The sequence below is a fragment of the Equus asinus genome, chromosome 3 (assembly GCF_041296235.1).
Source record: "Equus asinus isolate D_3611 breed Donkey chromosome 3, EquAss-T2T_v2, whole genome shotgun sequence".
Classification (NCBI taxonomy): Eukaryota; Metazoa; Chordata; class Mammalia; order Perissodactyla; family Equidae; genus Equus; species Equus asinus.
Genome location: NC_091792.1, coordinates 47,643,832 through 47,662,728, shown reverse-complemented (window position 1 = coordinate 47,662,728; position 18,897 = coordinate 47,643,832). Strand labels below are relative to the sequence as shown.

At 33.4% G+C, this 18,897-nt stretch overlaps 1 protein-coding gene across 4 annotated transcripts in view; it reads left to right on the top strand.

Moving 5' to 3' along the window:
- The window catches only part of FSTL5 (follistatin like 5), a 715,161-nt gene that overhangs the window by 646,607 nt on the left and 49,657 nt on the right, over positions 1 to 18,897 (top strand). For all 4 annotated transcript variants that reach the window (XM_044767022.2, XM_070505002.1, XM_044767023.2 and 1 more), the window contains one exon: positions 5,124 to 5,248. In XM_044767022.2, the coding sequence (XP_044622957.2) occupies positions 5,124 to 5,248 (125 nt within the window). The remainder of the gene's footprint in view (positions 1 to 5,123; positions 5,249 to 18,897) is intronic.

Here is an 18,897-nt window from a genome sequence, read left to right as displayed (position 1 = left end):
AACTGGGAAATATGTGGTGTCATTTTTGTAAAATTTGCGTATGTTTTGAAGCTGTTTATATGAGAACTTGACAGGTAGAGAAAAATAAATACATTTTGACAATGACTCTTTGGCGTAGTCTTTAGATTTTTGAAGTTATAAGTATAAGAAGAAAAGAAAGGGAATGGAAAGGAATGTTTGGCTCTGGAAAAATGTTTTTTATCTATTTCTCAAACTTCCTGTGATTATAGCCCTGCCTTGAATATGTTTCTTCTTACAAAGTTCTGAATCATTAACCTTTGGCTAGTTTTCAATAAATCTGTTGAATGCAATGTTTTTATTTTTTTTTTATTTTTTTGCTGAGAAGGATTTACCCCTGAGCTACCATCTGTTGCCAATCTTCCTCTTTTTTGCTAAGGAAGATTCGCCCTGAGCTAACATATGTGGCCCATCTTCCTCTATTTTGTATGTGAGCCACCACCACAGAATGGCCACGGAGCAGTGGTGTAGGTCCGTGTAGCAGGGAACTGGACCCAGGCTGCCCAAACGGAGCATGCCAAACTTAACCACTAGGCAACCGGGGCTGGCCCCACAACGTTTTTCTGTTTAATCAGTTATCACTACAAATATATTGAATGTTTGTGAATTATTTTCAGTATTGCAATATTTAACTTACAAAGGACAGGTCTATTAAAATAAAATATTTTAGAGTAACTATCACAATGATGGTTCATTTTATATTTCACTAGAATTATGTGTCATTTGAAACACCTAAAATATAATGCACTATTTAAATTATCTATTGTTGCAAACAAACTACCCAAAACTTGATGTCCTAAACAAAACTAAAAAATGACTCATCACTCACAATTCTGTGGCTCGGCTTCTGCAGGGGTGATCAGGGATCACTCATGTGACTGCAATTGTCTGATAACTGGAGCTGGAAGCTCCAAAATGACCTCACTCCCATGTCTGTCATGTGGTAGTGGTGCTTAGCTGGGTGGCTTGTGTCTCCTGCATGTGCTTGTTCATCCTTTCGGATGGCATCTTGACAGCATGGTGTTTCCCGGTTACAAGACAGTGGAAGTTGAAGTTGCAAGGTCAATTAAGATCTAGGCTTCAGAATTCACATAAAGTCACTTCCACCACAGCCTATTCATCAAAGCAAGTCACACTGCCTGTCTAGATTCAAGGGAATGGAGTAATGCAGCCAATCTCTTGATGGAAAGGGCACAATCTGCATTGTGGACAATTGTTAGAATGATCTACCACAAAATGAGAATATGGTTTATTTATTTAATATTTTGAAAAATATAATCTTGACAAGATAACTAAAACAGGTCAACATATATGATTTGTTAAAAACTTTCATTGTAATGAATTATTTTTCACACTATTACCTTTAAAATAAACACAGCTTGTAAAAGTTAAAAGATTTTTTTTTCTTGTAAAGCTGTATACATTTTCAATATACCATATTCTTCAAAATTGATCCCTTCTCCTCTCCTTTGGTACATGCTACTTAGATGGAGTAATAGCAGTCCCAGTCTTGAATCTTTCCACAAAGTAGTTTAGGCAAACTCTTTTACCGTTACAAAGAAAGGTGAAAAAAAGACTTTGCAGAGATGTTAAATAACTTCCCATACATTATCCAGCCATCTAAAAATGGATTCTTTTTCTCTGACTATCTAATAAAAAATATGCTAATAAGATTTGGTGAATCTTTAAGATTTTTGCTGGGTGGGAGCTGAAGGTAAGTCTCACACCTGAAAATATAAAATAAAATGTAAGAATAGAGTGTACTCTTAAAATAGTACATACATAAAGAAATTTATTTACACAAAATGTGCATGTATAAGTATATAACAAGTAGATAGATGATAGATAGGTAGATCAGTAGATAGATAGACAGATAGACTGACAGGAAACACAGGTTCTCTGGATCAGAGAACAGACCCTTTCTTACTAACAGAGCATGCCAGTGTTCATTCTCCAGTCCCAATCTCCGTGGGGTGATGTGATGAGAGACTGTTACCTTCCATGTGCAGCACACTTGTACTATAGCAGAAGGACGCTGGTATTGTTTTTCTGTTTTTTGAGACTTAGCGCATCAGCACATCCTCTTCTGTGAGAGATAGAGATTATTACACCGAATGTACATAAATCTTCTCCTGGGAGAGGAGGGGTATGTCAGTATCTTGGAATGTCAGTAATTGGCTCAAAGGAGTTAAGTCTCTAAATGTCTCAGGAGCAATACACCATCCCTAGCTTCCAAAGCATTTTTGCTATGCCATCATCCTTTAACTAAGTTCGCCATGCCCTTTGCTCAGAAAGACCTGACTGCAGAAATGTCCAAATGCTCATGGATAATTTTTTCTCAATAGGATTATCAGGAAACATCCCCAAAGGAAATGGGGCTTAAGATTTGTTTGAAAAGAGGAACAGATTTTTATTAGGAGAAATTGAATTCACCAAACCAAAAACATAGGCAAGCTCGCATTTTTGCTAGAGTGTCCCTGTGCTATAATGTTCAAAGATTAGACTGGAAAGAGATTGATGCTAGGTTGTGAGGGCTAGGAAGTAACTTTTTGCCCAAAGGCAGTATACTTTATAATGGTACCCACTAATCCTTGAAGGTAAAAAAGCATTCCGTCAAAAAATCTGGAACCTCTACTTTTACTTTGTGTTTCTATTTTGATTATAATTAAATCTGTACATCTTTGCCAATTATGAAACAAAGTAGATTATTTTCTGTGATATTTGCAATTAATTAATAAAAACCCATAAACTGTCATAATTTTAGATACGTAAGACATTGATTTTCCAATTAGTGTTCTCAGATGAATTCTCAAAGATTTATCATAGTTATGTTTTTAAAGGAAGCTAAGGCTTTTGAAAATTTAAGAAACGCTGCTCTAAAAATCACGTCTGTCATCTGCAAAGTTTTACAATTCATATGTAATGTCTTTTCAAGTGCACCACAATTAGAGAAGAAAATATCCACAGGAAACAACTTGGAATAAAGTCCTTACATTTTGCTATTGGCCAGGAAGTAAGCCCCAGCCAGATGGGGTGACAGTAGGAGGTGGTGGCTCTGGGTTTGTGGAAGGCATCACACATAGCGAGACTAGCAGCAGGATGACATTAGGAATGAGCCAAGGGTTGTTACCAGACTGAGCCTTTTGCTTAAGGTGCATCATAGATCAGTATGTGTGTCCTTGCAGTTAGTCAGCTCAGTCCTGAACCTGGTAATCAATTCCATCAACGAGAAGGACCTAGAACTATCAAGGAACAAAATCCAGACTGAGGGGAACTAGACAAGTGGCATTGTATTTTTTACACCCTAGGACTATTCCAAACACAAAAGAGATGCTCAGTTAATATATCTTGAGTGGCGTGAAATATTTTTGCATCAGTAATGTTGGGGAACAATACATACATTATGGTGTTGTTTGAATTTTAAATTTGGTGATGCTTGTAAACTACCTAGAACACATATTGGCACATAGCAAGCTCTCCCTAAATAGTATAGTTGTGGCCATCAGTCCAAGTATTATTATTAATTTCAAATACATGTAGATGCATTTGAAAAGTATACACTTCTATACAATCTAAAGAAAAGAAAATTTGGAGAGTTCCTTCCCTGTTACTCCTGCTGATCTTTATTAAAGTCTTGTAGACATTATTATGAGTAGCTAAAATCCAGTGATGACTTTCTCACGGATATTCATTAATAAAACAGGCATAATGTCTTTAAAGCTTTTATCAAATACTTTGGTTTTCTCTTCCTCTGGGTACCTGGTAGGCTCCTTTTGTTTAGGTGGGTCCATATGATCAATCCTGGCAAAGGAAGTCTGTTGTGAATGGAAACATTCAAGGTAGTTGCCTGCTCCTTTGGCGTGGAATACTGAGTGCAAACAGTAGATATCCTGCCCCAGCCCTCTGGGGAACTAACAGATGTGAACCACAATCATAATTTTCTAAGCCACTAGGACTTTAAAAGTTGTTTTCTGTTTGCTTTTGTTTTGTTTTGTTTTTTAACTCTAACATTGCTGAACCTGTCCTGATTGTTATAATACTTAATCTATTTTCATTGTAAATGGTGATTTGCAATGGAACTCAATGAAAGTATACTCATTTGAATGAAGAAAATTAACTTTTCAGAAAAAAAGAAAAATCTAAAACTAAAAATGTTATTTACCTCTGTCATAAAAACCCAAGGAAGAGACTCAGTTGTGAAGGAGGAAAGTCTATTTAACTTGGAGAATCAGTCAGTCGTTTAGGAAGTTTAATTTGGTGGCCATTTGTAGAAAGGATTTAAAACAGGGAAAATGCTTTAAAAGACTAACACAGAACAATGGTTGTGCAGCAGAGACAACAGAAAAAAACATGAAGGTACAGGAAATCTGAAGAAAGAACCGACAGAATTTGGTGCATGATGGGATATGAAGAATAAAAGAGTTTAAATGTAGTGATCTTTTCTTTAATGGACTGTAAAAGTTTTTTAAACTTTTAATTAATTAATTATTGATGAATAGTTAGAAAGAAGAAACCTCTTTGATTAAAACTTACTTAAATCTATTATTTTCAATTTATAGGAGGAAAAACTTAAAATGTGATTTTATCTCTTCTAAGATTTTTAAGAGCTAAAATATTTTGCATGTCTTATTTGGGAATTTTGAGTCCTATGTTTCCAACTCTGTTCTATAGGAGGGCAGTTTTTTGCATGTCAATTATATCTCAGTAAAACTGTTTAAGAAAGAAAGGAAGAAAGAGAGAGAGAGAGAAAGAAAGCTAATATCTGATTTACATCAGATGTATGCTGGCCTTTATTTTTCTCATTATAGTAAGGTTAACATTTTTATAATACAGAAGTTGTTTATATTTATTTTATATTTTAAGGAGAAATTGCTCAAGACAAATCTTTTTCTATTTTTTATTTCTTTATAAACATAGAAGTTTCCACATTGAAAATAAACAATTACAGAATACTAATTTGCTTAATAATATACTAATTTTGAAGATGGCAATAGAGAGTCTCTGCAAACAACTGCCAGAGATTTATTTCATCTCTAAATAAAATTCAAGCTGACACTACTAAAGCAATGCATTGCCAAGATCTAAACATGGTGTGTTCTATTTAGGTAATAACCCTGGCCAGTGGGAATGTACTACACCACACCATCCACACCCAGCCAGTGGGAAAGCAATTTGACCGAGTGGATGATTTTTTCATTCCCACTACAACACTCATCATCACCCATATGAGGTAAGTGCTAAGATGAGTGATCAACTGTTAGATTCTCTCTAATTTTGATAGAAAGCTATGGGAAATCATAAAAAGACCCCCAAACATTTCAATTATATAACAAATACACACATAATTGCACATGATTTAGCTTTGTCTCATCTGCTTGATGAACTTTCATTTATCAACGTCAGTGATAAATTTCCCATCATAATTTCTTTTTATGCCTAATACAGAAGTGCATTTATAAAGATATAACTGAATCTTTAAATCAATTTTGCCGTTAATATTTTCACAAATTGTCATTAGTATCGTCTTCTTAGGCTTTTCAAAATGCTGACATTTGAACTCAGCAAGATGGAAGAGCTACTCTCATAAAAATCTATACAATGTATTATAATAACATTCTTGTATCATTTTTGCCCATATAGAAATCAATATAAAATTGTATTAGGAAGTATAGTAAGTTGAAATGAAATCTTTCAGGTCTGAAGTTTATTTGTTGGAGAAAACATATTGACATGTTCTCTCTGTGTATTTACAAGAGGTGGAAAAGTAATAAATTCTAATGACATCATTCAGGGTTTCATAGGATGGTTTAAATACTTAAAAGGGGGAGACTTTGGATATATCATGATTTCTAGTATTATGTACTTGATAATTTACTGAAAACATTTTAAAGCATTGCTTAGCAATGTTAGTGAATCTGAACCAAACTAATATTTTGTTCTGTTTCTCAAGTGAATTCTGATAAGGGGGAACTGCTCCAGATACATTATAGGAGTCATTATTTGACTCTTTTGTATATTTGTTTCCCTTCTATTAAAATGCAAATTATCTCGTCTAAAAGTTGGAGTTATAAGAATTCTGAAAGAGTACAAAATTCAACTTTCAAAAATAAAAAGAGGGATTAATAAATCAGAATCATGACTCAAGACATTATAGATGAACTGTTCTTTGTGCAACCAAGTATATGTTTCAGAGTTTAATACATTTGTCAAGCAATTGACCATTACTTTCAAAATGCCTATTACGTTCTCAGCAATAAAAAGACTAAAAAACATAATATCTTGTCAAAATTATTACACGTGTTTGTGGAAAGTAAGTAGAACTTATTGAAAATGCAGCATATTTGAAACTTATTTGCATCAGAGTAGTAATATTTAGGTCTGACTGCAAGTGCTATAACAGTTTGGAGACTGAAAAATCAGCATATGAACTGAAAATGATACCATTTGAGATTGTACTTTAAAAATATATAATGCTTTTATTCTTATTGGATGAGAAAATTTCACTTAATTGGCATTGAGAGTTATGAATAACAAATATGCCTTTGTTTTCAAGTTGTTGATAAATTATTACTAATCAATAATTTAATATTGTAACACTTGCTTTTATTTACTCCATTCTCCTATTCCCTATTACTGTACTTAATCTACTATGATCAATTTTGCTTATTTTTAAAAGATGTACTATGAATACAATTATTTAGGGCAAAATTCCCATGACTATGACACTAATAGGGTTAGTACTGTATACTTTTGGGTATTTCTTTCCCCCTACAACAAGTAAATTGCATGACTGTGGTAAAATAGCTACCAGGCACAGGAGTTTGACTTTGTCTGGATGCAGTAAGTATTATGTGCAATTCGTTGTATGTATAATTGAAATACTATCAGAACATAACATTTCTTTAAGGTCTAAATGATTACCACATAGCTGGAGTTGGAGCTAGTAATAATTAGAAGAACATCCAAATAATGTGAACACATATAGGGCAAAATTTTATTTTACTTATTTCTATATATTATGAGAAATGCTGAAAAGTATGCTTGAGGATATTTATAAATGTCTTAATTCCTTTTAGGGGTGTATAGTGAAATGCATGGGTGTTTTGCAATACTTCTAAGAAGACTAAACTAAATTATTACAATCCTACCTGCATATAGAGTCCATTTTAATGAACATAAATGATCATCAAATTTCCTGTTTCATTTCCAAGTAATTATTCCTATTACTAAAGTTAAGAGTAGGAGTAAAACTTAGCATGCATTTTCAAAAATAAACTGTTAAATATGTAAAGTATTTTTAACACAATAAGGATTTATTCCACATCAGGAAAACCTGAGGGATAGAAATAGTATTTTCCCCTACCGATTTCATTTAACATATTTCTCTAACCAAATTTGACATTTGTTTAAATATATGTTCCTGAGATTGATCTTTTTATGAATTGTGTTTTTCAGAATTGAGACTATTTTCTGACTGTTGTACTTGGTATATATTTTCACACCAGGTAGAAGGTCTGACACACAATATGTATTTAATTAATATTAGTTTTTTTTCCTGACCCCCTCATCACATTAATCTGCTTTTTCTCTCAGATCACTACACCCTCATTTCAAATAATTTGTATCTCCAATGTCTGGAAACTCCTGGCCAAGTGGCAGGATTTTATATTCTTAGTGCCTAAAAACTGGTAGGCACTTAATTCATGTTTCTCATAGGAATGGAAATAAAGAAGGAAGAAAGTGCTACGCTATTTCCTAAACCAGACCGTATAGTATTGAGGGAAGAACTGTATTTCTTCTGAACTGTATTTCTCAGCAGCTAACACAATGTCGGACATGCAGCAAGTACTGCATCAAGAGCACATGAATTGTGTGGAAGCGGCAATAAGAACTTACATCTCCCGTCAGACAGATCTAAGACTGAGTACCCCAGCAACACCATTTGCCATTGGCTACTGTGAAGCTAACCAGCCTGCTTCATTTCTTTCTAAGGATTGGAATAAAATAACGTTTGAATATTAAGTTGCCCATGATAGTTGTTGTCCAGACTAATAATCTACACTGGTGCGGGAGATCCCCTGAGATTACTTACAATTTTGCCAGAAGTCTCTATTTTTCTTGTTGATGTCTTCTCTTTTTTACCCTCCGTTTTTAAATTTTTTCTGTGTCTGTAATTCTCAGGCTTGTTTCGTTTGTAAAGTAATTCGAGACTGAGGAATTTAAGGGAACCAAAATTACCTTATAAATCTATATTAAAAGATAAACTTGTAGTTTGCAAAACCAATCTTCATGAAATTTGGGAAGTTCACTTTTTAAGGCAATTTGAAATTCGTAGCACTTTAAAATTTTTTGAGAGCCTAATTTGGGCTTCTTTTTGAATGGCATGAGGAATTTGAATTTCAAGAAACTAATTTCCATTTTAAAAATATCTGAGAATGAGGGTCTGGTACCATCAACTCATTCAGCTCCTCAGAGAATTCCATCCCATTCCCTGAGCAACACAGAGTAAGCCACATACAGTTTTCTTGTTTTGTCCTATAGAGTAGGAGCTTATTAGTGAAAAAAGCGCGTTTGATTTTATTTTATACTTTCCTTCTCCATAGAAATCAGATTACCTAAACCCTAGGTTGGGCTAGATCACACTACCTTTGGTCTAAAACAAAATGGTCTTTAAACTGCTGGTTCTGGTTATGGGACCAAGCTGTGTCCCTGCCTTCCTCTTTCTTGAATATGAGTGCTTGTCCAGGAGATGATGCAGAAAAACTCCAGACCAGCACGCAACCTTCTCTAAGATGTGAGCATGTGAGCCTCCGTGGTGAATACAGTTAAGTTAACTAAACTAAACTTGCTGGAAGATGAGAAAGGATGTGTTATACTCCTGTCTCCTCGATAGTTCCCACTACTTGCTGACCTTCTGAAAAGGACTGACTAGATACTTATTGACTAAAAGTTCATTTTTAAAAGCTTAATAAAACTCTATAGTAGATTTTTTAATATGCCTGAGTGTGAGATGGTAATCCTTGCCCCCATTATTTAAGGAAAATTTAAATTACTTAAAATTTAGTTAATAGCATGGATGATTTGTGATGCTTATTGAAATATATTAATTTAAATCACTCTATAATTATATGCCTTTTTACTTCTAAGTAAGAATAAAAAATTTTATTTCTTATGTTCTGTTAATTTTCAAAGAAATAGTTCCATTGAATATTTAATAAATGATGTATTTTTCACATTAGTAACTCACTGCACATTTCAGTTAACTGGCAATGCATATTAACTGGACACATTTTCAGACTTGCAGTTAATAGTTTTCTTTACAAACCTTAAACTTCAGCAAGAAGTTAATAAATCATGAATCGTAATTCTAAAGTTGAGATTACGTAGTGCAAAGGAGCCTGTTTGTAATGACAGGAGAAATATAAATTTCTTATCTAAATATGTGGATTTTCGTCATCTTCTATATACAAAAATATCCAATAGGTAAAATTAAAAGAAACTGTTAAAAATGAAAACGCATATGTAATTCTCAGAAGAATCAATTATGTCTATTTAATTTTATAAAAATTGAAATGATTATTTTTTAAGAAAAAGTGCTCTACAAATGTAAAGCAAAAAGTTTTAGTATTCTACTCATAATTTGTATCTAAAGAACAAATTATAATATCATTACATGTAAATAGATCTATTTGAATAATATTGTAGTTCTACTACTCAATTTTTTTATGATATGGCTAGTACATGGGGGATTTAGTGATTTTGCTTTCAAGGTTTTGAAATTAGCCAGCAATTTAAAAGTAATTGAAAAAGTAAGTGTATATTTTTCAGAAACAGTTTTTACAGTGGTTGTGTTAAACTTCAAAGCAACTATATCTCACAGAGAATGAGCATTTATGTTATTGATTGTGTTTTATTTGTGGTACCATTCTGAAGAGAGAAGGATTTAAATGTCAATTTCTAGTTGTGATATGTGCAAAGATTACAACCTACAGTGCTTTGAATTTTCTGCTTACTACTCCAGGACTAGTCTGATAACTTGAAAGGGAAGATAGCAACTTAGGTGATGCTATTTGAGATGCTTTGAAAGGCTTGCCTACTCTTGAAATCACCCCTTACATATCATACTGCCTAGAATTTCAAACTACTTCTATTTCTTTGAGTTATATTTCTCCAAGAATCTCCCCCAAGTGTTTCTGTTCTTGAGAGGAAAATGGAACAGTTGGGAAACTCATGTTTTTATTACTGTGATTTTTCATTGTGGGTTTATTGGTTGATCATGCAGTATCTTAAAATTAGTGTTTGTACTTGGGGGGTTGTGTGTGTATTTCAATCAATGATTACATGATAAGCAATAAGATGACTAGAATATATCTGTAAAGTACAGTGGCAGGGAGACCTTGAAAGCAACAGACATTTATATAAAAACTTGAAAATGCCAGTTCCCACACTTTTCTCCTCCTCTGGACTTGACCTGCTAAACAAACGAAAAAATAAACACATAATGTTCTAAAATTTTCCTGGTAGCACTCCTCTCTTCCCCACCACATACCCCAAAATGATACTGATTTTGAATGAATATCTCAGATTGAGTGTTTCGGGAATTCCCTGGAAAGTGGGCAGCATCAGTGTTACTCTTCAATTTGGGTGGGCTGGAAAGGACAAGAGTAACTGGAAGGCATTCCTTTAAGACCCTCAAAAGGGGATGAGTGCTCAAAGTGTAATGTGAGTGCTTGCAGTCAGATGTGACAGTAAGGGGCTAAGGGCTGATCCTGTTTCCCATTAGTCATAATCCCTGCACAGCCAATGGCTATGGCTCCAGTGCAAGAGATGAAGAAAACTGAAATAACAAGTAGCGGGCACCATTCTGGCAGTCTGGAGAGAGGTCTGTAGCACTCCTTTCCGGTTATAAATTACAGCAAGGAAATGATTAAGAAGGGATTGAGTTTGATATATGTTGTCTTAAAGCTCCTCCAAGGGAAAAATAAACATTCTGTGAAAGTGAAAGTTAAAGTAAAGTATATCATTCTCCTCCATATTTTATCAAATCTGTTAAAGCAAGTTATATATATGGCTAGCCGTAGATCAAGACAACTGTACACTTGTGACTTGATTCATGGACAAGACAGGTGTATGGAGATACAATTTTAGCACTAAAATTGTCTAGTTACATTAAGCCTACCAGAAATGGAAAATATCAGTTGTTCAATGCCTTTCTAAGAAAAGTAGAGTCTCAGGATGATAAGCAACAATTAAAATTGTTTCCAAAAATAGTTCTTAAATATCTCACAAAATCATACTTCAGTGAGGTTCATTTTTTTTTTTACTTTATTCATCCTTATTTGCTAATTATTCCCGCAAACAGAAATAAACTAACCAACAAAAAGAATTCCAAACATCCCAGAGGCCAGAGCCGTTTCTGGCTGTATTCTCTCAGGTAGTGAATACCTGAAACATTTTTAAATTCTGAAACTGTGACCTACCCTTTCCCAGTTTCCTGAGCTTATTCATCCTCCCTCTCTAGTAATTCCTGCTCCATTCCACACAAACACACACTCGAGATTGTCAGGACCTGCTATCTCATAGGATCCTTACCTGAAAAATAGAAGACATTCATAAGTAGTTTATTAAACAAAGTCTATATGTATAATTTTATGTATGTGTTGTGCATATGTATGCAAATCATTGCTGGCAAACCTTCTTATATGGGTGCAAAGCTTCTTCTGCGTAAACATTTGATAATTTTCTTCATCTTCTTTCCACAGAAGTAAACACACTATACCCTTCAAGCTTTGATCTAGAATTCCCTTCTTCTTTTTCATTATGGTTATTGGATTTGCTTTTATTTTAAGCAGTCCCTTCAACTTTCTTTAGCATTTTACTATAGCCCATACATCTAGTGTAAAATGCTTAGACAAAAACCACTTAGTACTTGCAGGCAAGTGTTGTGTGTGTGTGCGTTCATTTAGCTCTCTGTATTATTTCTTGAGTTAGAGAAACTTGTCTCCTTCCCCACTTCATCTTGTATTAATAGGGCTTAGCTCTCTCTGAGCCTTGTAAGAAAAGAGCCCAAAGTGGATGAATTGAATAGACTCACACCTCTTCATACAGAATATTCCCTTAGTCGGATTAGTAGCCTGCATTAGCCATGTCATATTTTTGTCTTATGGGGAAATACGATTGGAGTTAAAGAGCAACCTATATTTAAAATATTGAAATTTCATTACTTTAAAAAAGGAAAAATGATTCACAGGTATTATTAGTAGACTCCAAGCATTAGGATTTAATAAAGGCTCTAAATAGCTTCATTCTACAGCATTTTTTGCTGAAGAAATCAATGGAGCACTAATAACACGTAATTTAGAAACACTCTACATTGCAGATCTGCCTCTTAAGGTTTATTATGCAAAGTAAAATAGCTCTTGCTTTTTCTCTCAGAGGTCCTTAAGCTAACTCATCAAAGTGTTCAGCAAAACAGGGCCATCCATTTGACACGACCCAGTATTCTCCTTAGGAGACAGCTGTAGTATGTAAAGCAAATTTCTAGGTTTTCTTTTCCTTTGTCAAATATGATCTGGGGTTTTCCTGGAAATGGTAAATCATACTTGTTTTACCCTAAAGAAGTAAATGATATCATTGCATAAATTATTTGGCTCTCTTTGCTTAGTAGTAAAAACAAACTCAGATAACAATTAAGTTGAATAAAGAAATGTATCAAAAGTTATGATACAATGCAATACATCACAAGAGCGAGGCAGAGCGCATCCTGAGAACTTAAGCAATTTCTTATGTGAATTTACTGTGCACATTGCATAATCTGTTTCATATGTATATTTAATAGATTAGACTATAATATTCTGAATCAAGCATGTAAGGCGTAACTAGTTCTCATAAAATGTGCATACAAAAGAATAATGTATATTGAGATTTTTGTTCTTTCTATCTTTCAGTGGATATATTTTCTTTCTGTTGAAGAAAATGATATATTTTACCATGGCATCTTATTTTATAAATTCATGAATTTTTCTTGATGTACTATTTTATTAAAATGCTGAAACTTTAAATACAAGTATCATAACATAATAAAAATTCTCTTTTGAATGATGGACTCCTACTGTGGCTCAAGAGAGCAACAACATTAAATAAATAATTTTATCTTTGAGAGCACATGCACAAACTAATGATAATAATCAGTAGAATATTTTGGAAACGTTCTGTGAATGTGGCTAAATTCTTATTTTATATATTCATCATTTTTAAATCTTGTTTGACCAGAAAAGCAAAGTTAATTTCAGTGTAACTAGTAGGGGGTGTCTTTAGATGGACAACATTGATGACACTGATATTCAATTACAGTACTTTGAGGCCATAAAAACTATTCACTGTGAATTAACCTGAGTTAATACTTCGTACTATTTTAATTTAGTTGTGAATCTGTAGATGTACCCTTGCTATAGCTATCCAACAGGAAGAAAGACATTGATTATTGTGAGTCAAAGAATATTTAGAGAAAGGCAATTTTTTTATTTAAATTAAATTAAGAACGTTCACTTGTTAACATTTGCTTGTTATGTTACAGTGTTGTGTCTCTTGCTTCTCTTATTGAAAAAGAAAATAAATCATGCATCAAAATGTCAGGTTTTAAAGTTCTTTAAGAGTTTTTTTCAAGCAAAACCAAAGACGTGCAAAGGATGTCAGAGAGCCTTAAAAATTAACTGTTGCAGAGAAACTCACCAAATTAGTAGATGTGTGGAGAAACTGCCTACTAAGTCTAACCTGTCATCAGTCATGAGTAGAAACACTCAACATAACTCCATGAGTGTATGAAGAACATTAGGTAACAAGCACCAAACTGCCAGGGTTTTATCCTTTGGTGTGTACACCAGTGTGGTGTAGGGCGTACACACTGCACAAAAGGGATTGAAATGCACAGACAGCTTCAGGGACAGTAAAAAGGATAGTTGTGTTAATTGACCCTTAAAACTGCTAGTTGGGTTAGTTATGCTTAAAATCTCCTCTGCATTGTTTTAGACTGAGGCTAGTTGAATTCTTTTCTATACTAAAGGAAATTCTTCCTTTCTTTTTTTTTTTTATGTGGGGGGTAGGGATAATGAAATATTTATAAAGTTTTTTTCTGTATTGACAACTGATTTTCAATAAAAGCCGTATAAAATGACAGTAATTCATTTTGTACCATGATGTAGAAGCTTGTTTTTATGCTTATGTAATTTTGGATACATAAATATAGCTTTTAGTTTCTTTGAAACAAAAGGGAATCAGTGTTTGTATTTGCTATGAAATTAGTGGCTGATTTATTTTTACTAAGCCAAGAAAAATCCTAAAATAACCTATATTTTTCCCCCTAATAATATAAATCAGATTATTCATCAATTTTGAGTGATAGGAAACATTGCTTATATTTGTAATTAAAGTATATATTGTTTAAAGTCTATTTAAAAATTTTATTATATTAATATCAAATATATAGAGTACTTTGAAACTCTGAAGAATCTTTTACTATAAAAACTTGACACAACATTTAATTAATACATTAAAATTATTTGAAAATAGATTATTAGATTATACAGGAAGATGACATTAAGAAATATTTTTAATAGATCATAGATACATGTGTCTTTATATTGGCTAAACATAGCTTTCTCATTTCTTGCATACAGCCTAACTTTCCTTGGTAATTTTTAACATCAAAAACCTCTACTTTCAGGGGCCAGCCTGGTGGTGTAGTGATTAAGTTCAGGGTGCTCTGCTTTGGTGGCCCAGGTTTGCAGGTTCAGATCCCAGGTGCAGACCTATACCACTCATTAAGCCATGCTGTGGCAGCGACCCACATACGAATTAGGGGAAGAGAGGCACAGATGCTAGCTCAATGCCAATCTTCCTCAAGCAAAAAGAGGAGGATGGGCAACAGGTGTTAGTTCAAGGCCAATCTTCCTCACCAAAAAAACAACAAGAAAAAACCCTTCTACTTTGATCCAAGTTATTATTCACACTGGGAAATGATGGACTCTAATATAAAAGATTTTATTGGACACAAGTGACTTTTTTAACAACATAAATAGAGTGGAACAGAAATCATTTGGCAACAATCATTTGGGATATATGCTATGATAATTTAATATTATATATATTGTGAATTTTCAAGAGATATACTATTTGGGTACTATTATCAGAGGCCTTATAAAAATATAAGTTACAGTAACCTATTTATTACATTTTTCATTTCCTGTGTCTGACCTGTGACCTGCCAACATAAAATTAAGGTTTATTAATAACTTTTTGATACTCCTACCATTTATCTAATTTTAAATTGATCCATTTGCCATCTCTTAATTTTTGAAAATATTTGAAAACATTTTTTTGAACAACCATAATATTAAGTTTACAGAAGGGAAATACATTATATTTATTCTTCTGATTCATAAAGTCATGATCAAAATTTCAAATTCATTAGGGAAACATTTTTCCATATTGCATTTATACAAGTGAAACATAAATGATAGCATTAAATTTTTATTGTAAGTCTATAATGTAAAAACTTTAAAGAGATTCACTTTTTTATTATGATAAACTGAATGACTTTATATGCACAGAAATAAATCAAGAATTTAAATTTTAGCAGGAAATAAATGAATGAAAATGTTAAGGATAAGTGGACCAGGTATATAAGGAATTCACTTGAAATACAGGCAATATACTACCATTTATTCACATTGTCTAACAGAGTTTCATTAGTAATTTCTAACTTTCTTCTTCGACTTATAGTAGTCATTTAAAGTGGTTCTCTATAATTTTCTTATGTTAATATAGAAGCTAAAGTCTGAGTTTATAAATTCAAACTTGAGTTTACTATATCATTTACATGTTTTCAGCTTGTATTGCTTAGTTGTATTTTTGTTCTTATTACTATGGTTATTATATAATACGCTAATAGTAATTAAGAAACATTGAGCACTTACTTTATGCCAGACACTGAGCTAAGAATTTTTTGGGCACTGCCTCATTTAAAACTAGTAATGATATAGATTTTTATCCCTATTCTACAAATGGTGAATCACTTAACTAATAAGTGTTGGAACCAGCTATAAACTTGGTTCTGTCTAAATGCAGTGTCTTAGCATTTAATACATTATAGTATTCAAGTCCTTTTTTCACTTTCAGGGTAAAACCTAATGACTGATGTGCTCTACAAATTATCCTAAGCTCACTTCTAAAACGTCTCCTTCTCTTGCTTTTATGCACCTCTGCTACAGCAAAGCTCGACTCCTCACAACAGACCTACACCGTATTTTCTTGCCTGTCTGCATTTATTTGCAGAATGCCTTGTTTCTTCATTGTCTGCCTAATAAACCCTTCAAGGCTTATCTCAAAGCCACCATTTATAAAATTTGTTATAATTTCCCTAATTGGAGTCCCCTTGGTATTTTGAATTTTCGTTATTTCTGGTTTGCGGTTGAGACTCACACAGACCTAGATTGGAAACTAGCTATTCAGCTCCTTTGGTACCTTTAACACAGTATTTAATATCACTTAGATCAAGTTGATTTTCCTCTTCCAAATATAAATGATTTTAGAAGGGACAAAGGAAAAATATGGTATACTGTCTACAGTCCCTGCAGATCCTGCGGTAATTTTTTGCCATGTGCTCATGTCTAAATTCATAATGTCTATTTATTAATCTGTTCCTCTTCAGTCTTACAGACGCAGCCCTAAGCTGAGCTTGCTTACCTCTCACCTTGCTAATGCAATTAACTCTTTACTGTTCTCATTTTCTCCATACTTCAATTCACCAGAGAACAATTAGATTCCTCTTCCTAAATTTATAGCTATAGTATTACAATTCTGCATTGAAAAGGGGAAAAATCACCTTAATATATTTCCTGTTGTATATAGATTAACTCCAAAGCATGTTGAACCTCTCTCCTTTAGTAGCCTTAGCTCCTGAGACTGATCCACATAAATCCTATGGTCCAGCCAATGTGAACTTGACTAGCCCATACACTTTCTTGTTTCCACTTTACTGTTCATTTTGTCTAAAGCACTCTTTCTGATTCTGATTTAGATCCTCTTAATTTTATATCAATCTCCTAGCCAAACTCAAATGCACTCTAATTCATGCAACTTCTTCTATTCCTCTGTCATTTATGACAGCACTTTCCTCAGACTTACCTCTTGTTAAGGGCATTCAACCTCACATCAGTTGTTGGTATATTTCATTTATTTATTCATTACTGTTGTATTAAACATCGACTATTTGCATGCCAACACCATTCAAGATTCCAATAAGACAGTGAATACAAATTTTGTCCTATTGTCCTATAGTGTGAAATAAATATCACTATAGCTAATAAAAGTGGGAAAAATAAAGACTTTTTAAAAAGAACTCATGCTTTGGAACTGTACAGGTAAAGATTCATATTCAGATTCTGTAACTTAACTAGAGTGTGATTCCAAGGAAATTGAACTGTGTAATTTAGATGTAAAAATTTGTCTGGAGGGATTGACCCTGCCCTCTTCTTAGGACCCTGTCTTTTGCATAAGTTTTTTCACTTAATAACTGAAGAAGTGGAGCACCTAGCAAAGACAAGATACATAAGTCCCCTGATTTCTCTCTGGCCACAATCATTAGTTCAGACATGAGCGTTTAACCCACTCAGACCCCCTATGAAGTGATGAGCATTTTCCTGAAGAGACTTCTGTTTTTTCTGCATGCCGATATAGACAATCTAGAACTAAGCAGTTATCTTCACTCCACATGAAGCCTAGATCTCAAATCAAGACAGAAGACGGCAGAGCCAATAGATTAAAAAAAGAATGAGTTATAGTTACACGACTGTAGACCAAATTTCAGCTATAATTGAGCTGGTTGTGGAATTTCCATTTGGATGAGCCCCCAAATTCCTTTTGGCTTAAAAAAGTTTGGGTTGGATATCCTATCATTTACAAATGAAAGTCTAAGATTATGTTTTTTTATGTCTAAAATATGTGTATTATCCACTTTGCACTATTTTGAGTTGATTGCAGAATCCTGTGCAGTTCCTGGCATACAATAGATGATTTACAAATGCTATTTTCTTTTTTCCATAGGATGATGAATCTTTAGTCATAATATCTGCTATAGTAGCCATACTAATTAGCATTCAGCAAATATTTGTTAAAAATATTTCTCTGAATGGTTTATCTGGCGTGGTGATTCTGCATAAAAGAAAAAAGTATAGTAAGCTAAGTTTCAGTTTGTAGCTTACTGAAAACTTCTCCACGGCTTTAGGTGCTGTGAAGACAGGGAGTTGCCACTTATCAACCACTTGTGTAACAGCATCTGTAGACAGCTCAGGTTAAAGATATTTAGATCACGTAAGTCAGCTCAAGAGTAACACTGAACCTATAGGATTGCCATTTATGGAAGTTTTCGGAGTCCCTTAAATTACAACAGGTATAGATGGGGCCATTCATTTATTCAATCTAGGCATCTATTCTATGACTTGCACAAATCCATATTTTCTTTAAGCGATAAGAAGAGAAAATGCACTAGGACATTCCTTAAAGGGAGACTTTTTATTTCATTTAGGATTTGACTGAAACTTATGATTGAACAAAACCTTGAACTCCGGGAATATTATAATTCTTGTAAGGTCTAGAGAATCTATTTTTTCCCTCAGGTAGATTTCATTATAAATCTCCCAGATTGTTTGTTTGAGATTTATGGATTTACTCAATTCTGAAAATTCTCTAGAGACATTTAGTCATTGAATTTTTTTCTAGTTCAAAGCAATGTACATTGGCGTGGATAATTCATTAAGCTTCTCAGTTATAACTTAGGGTCAACCTAGTTTAAAGCAAAGTTGAATAATTGATGAGGTTTAT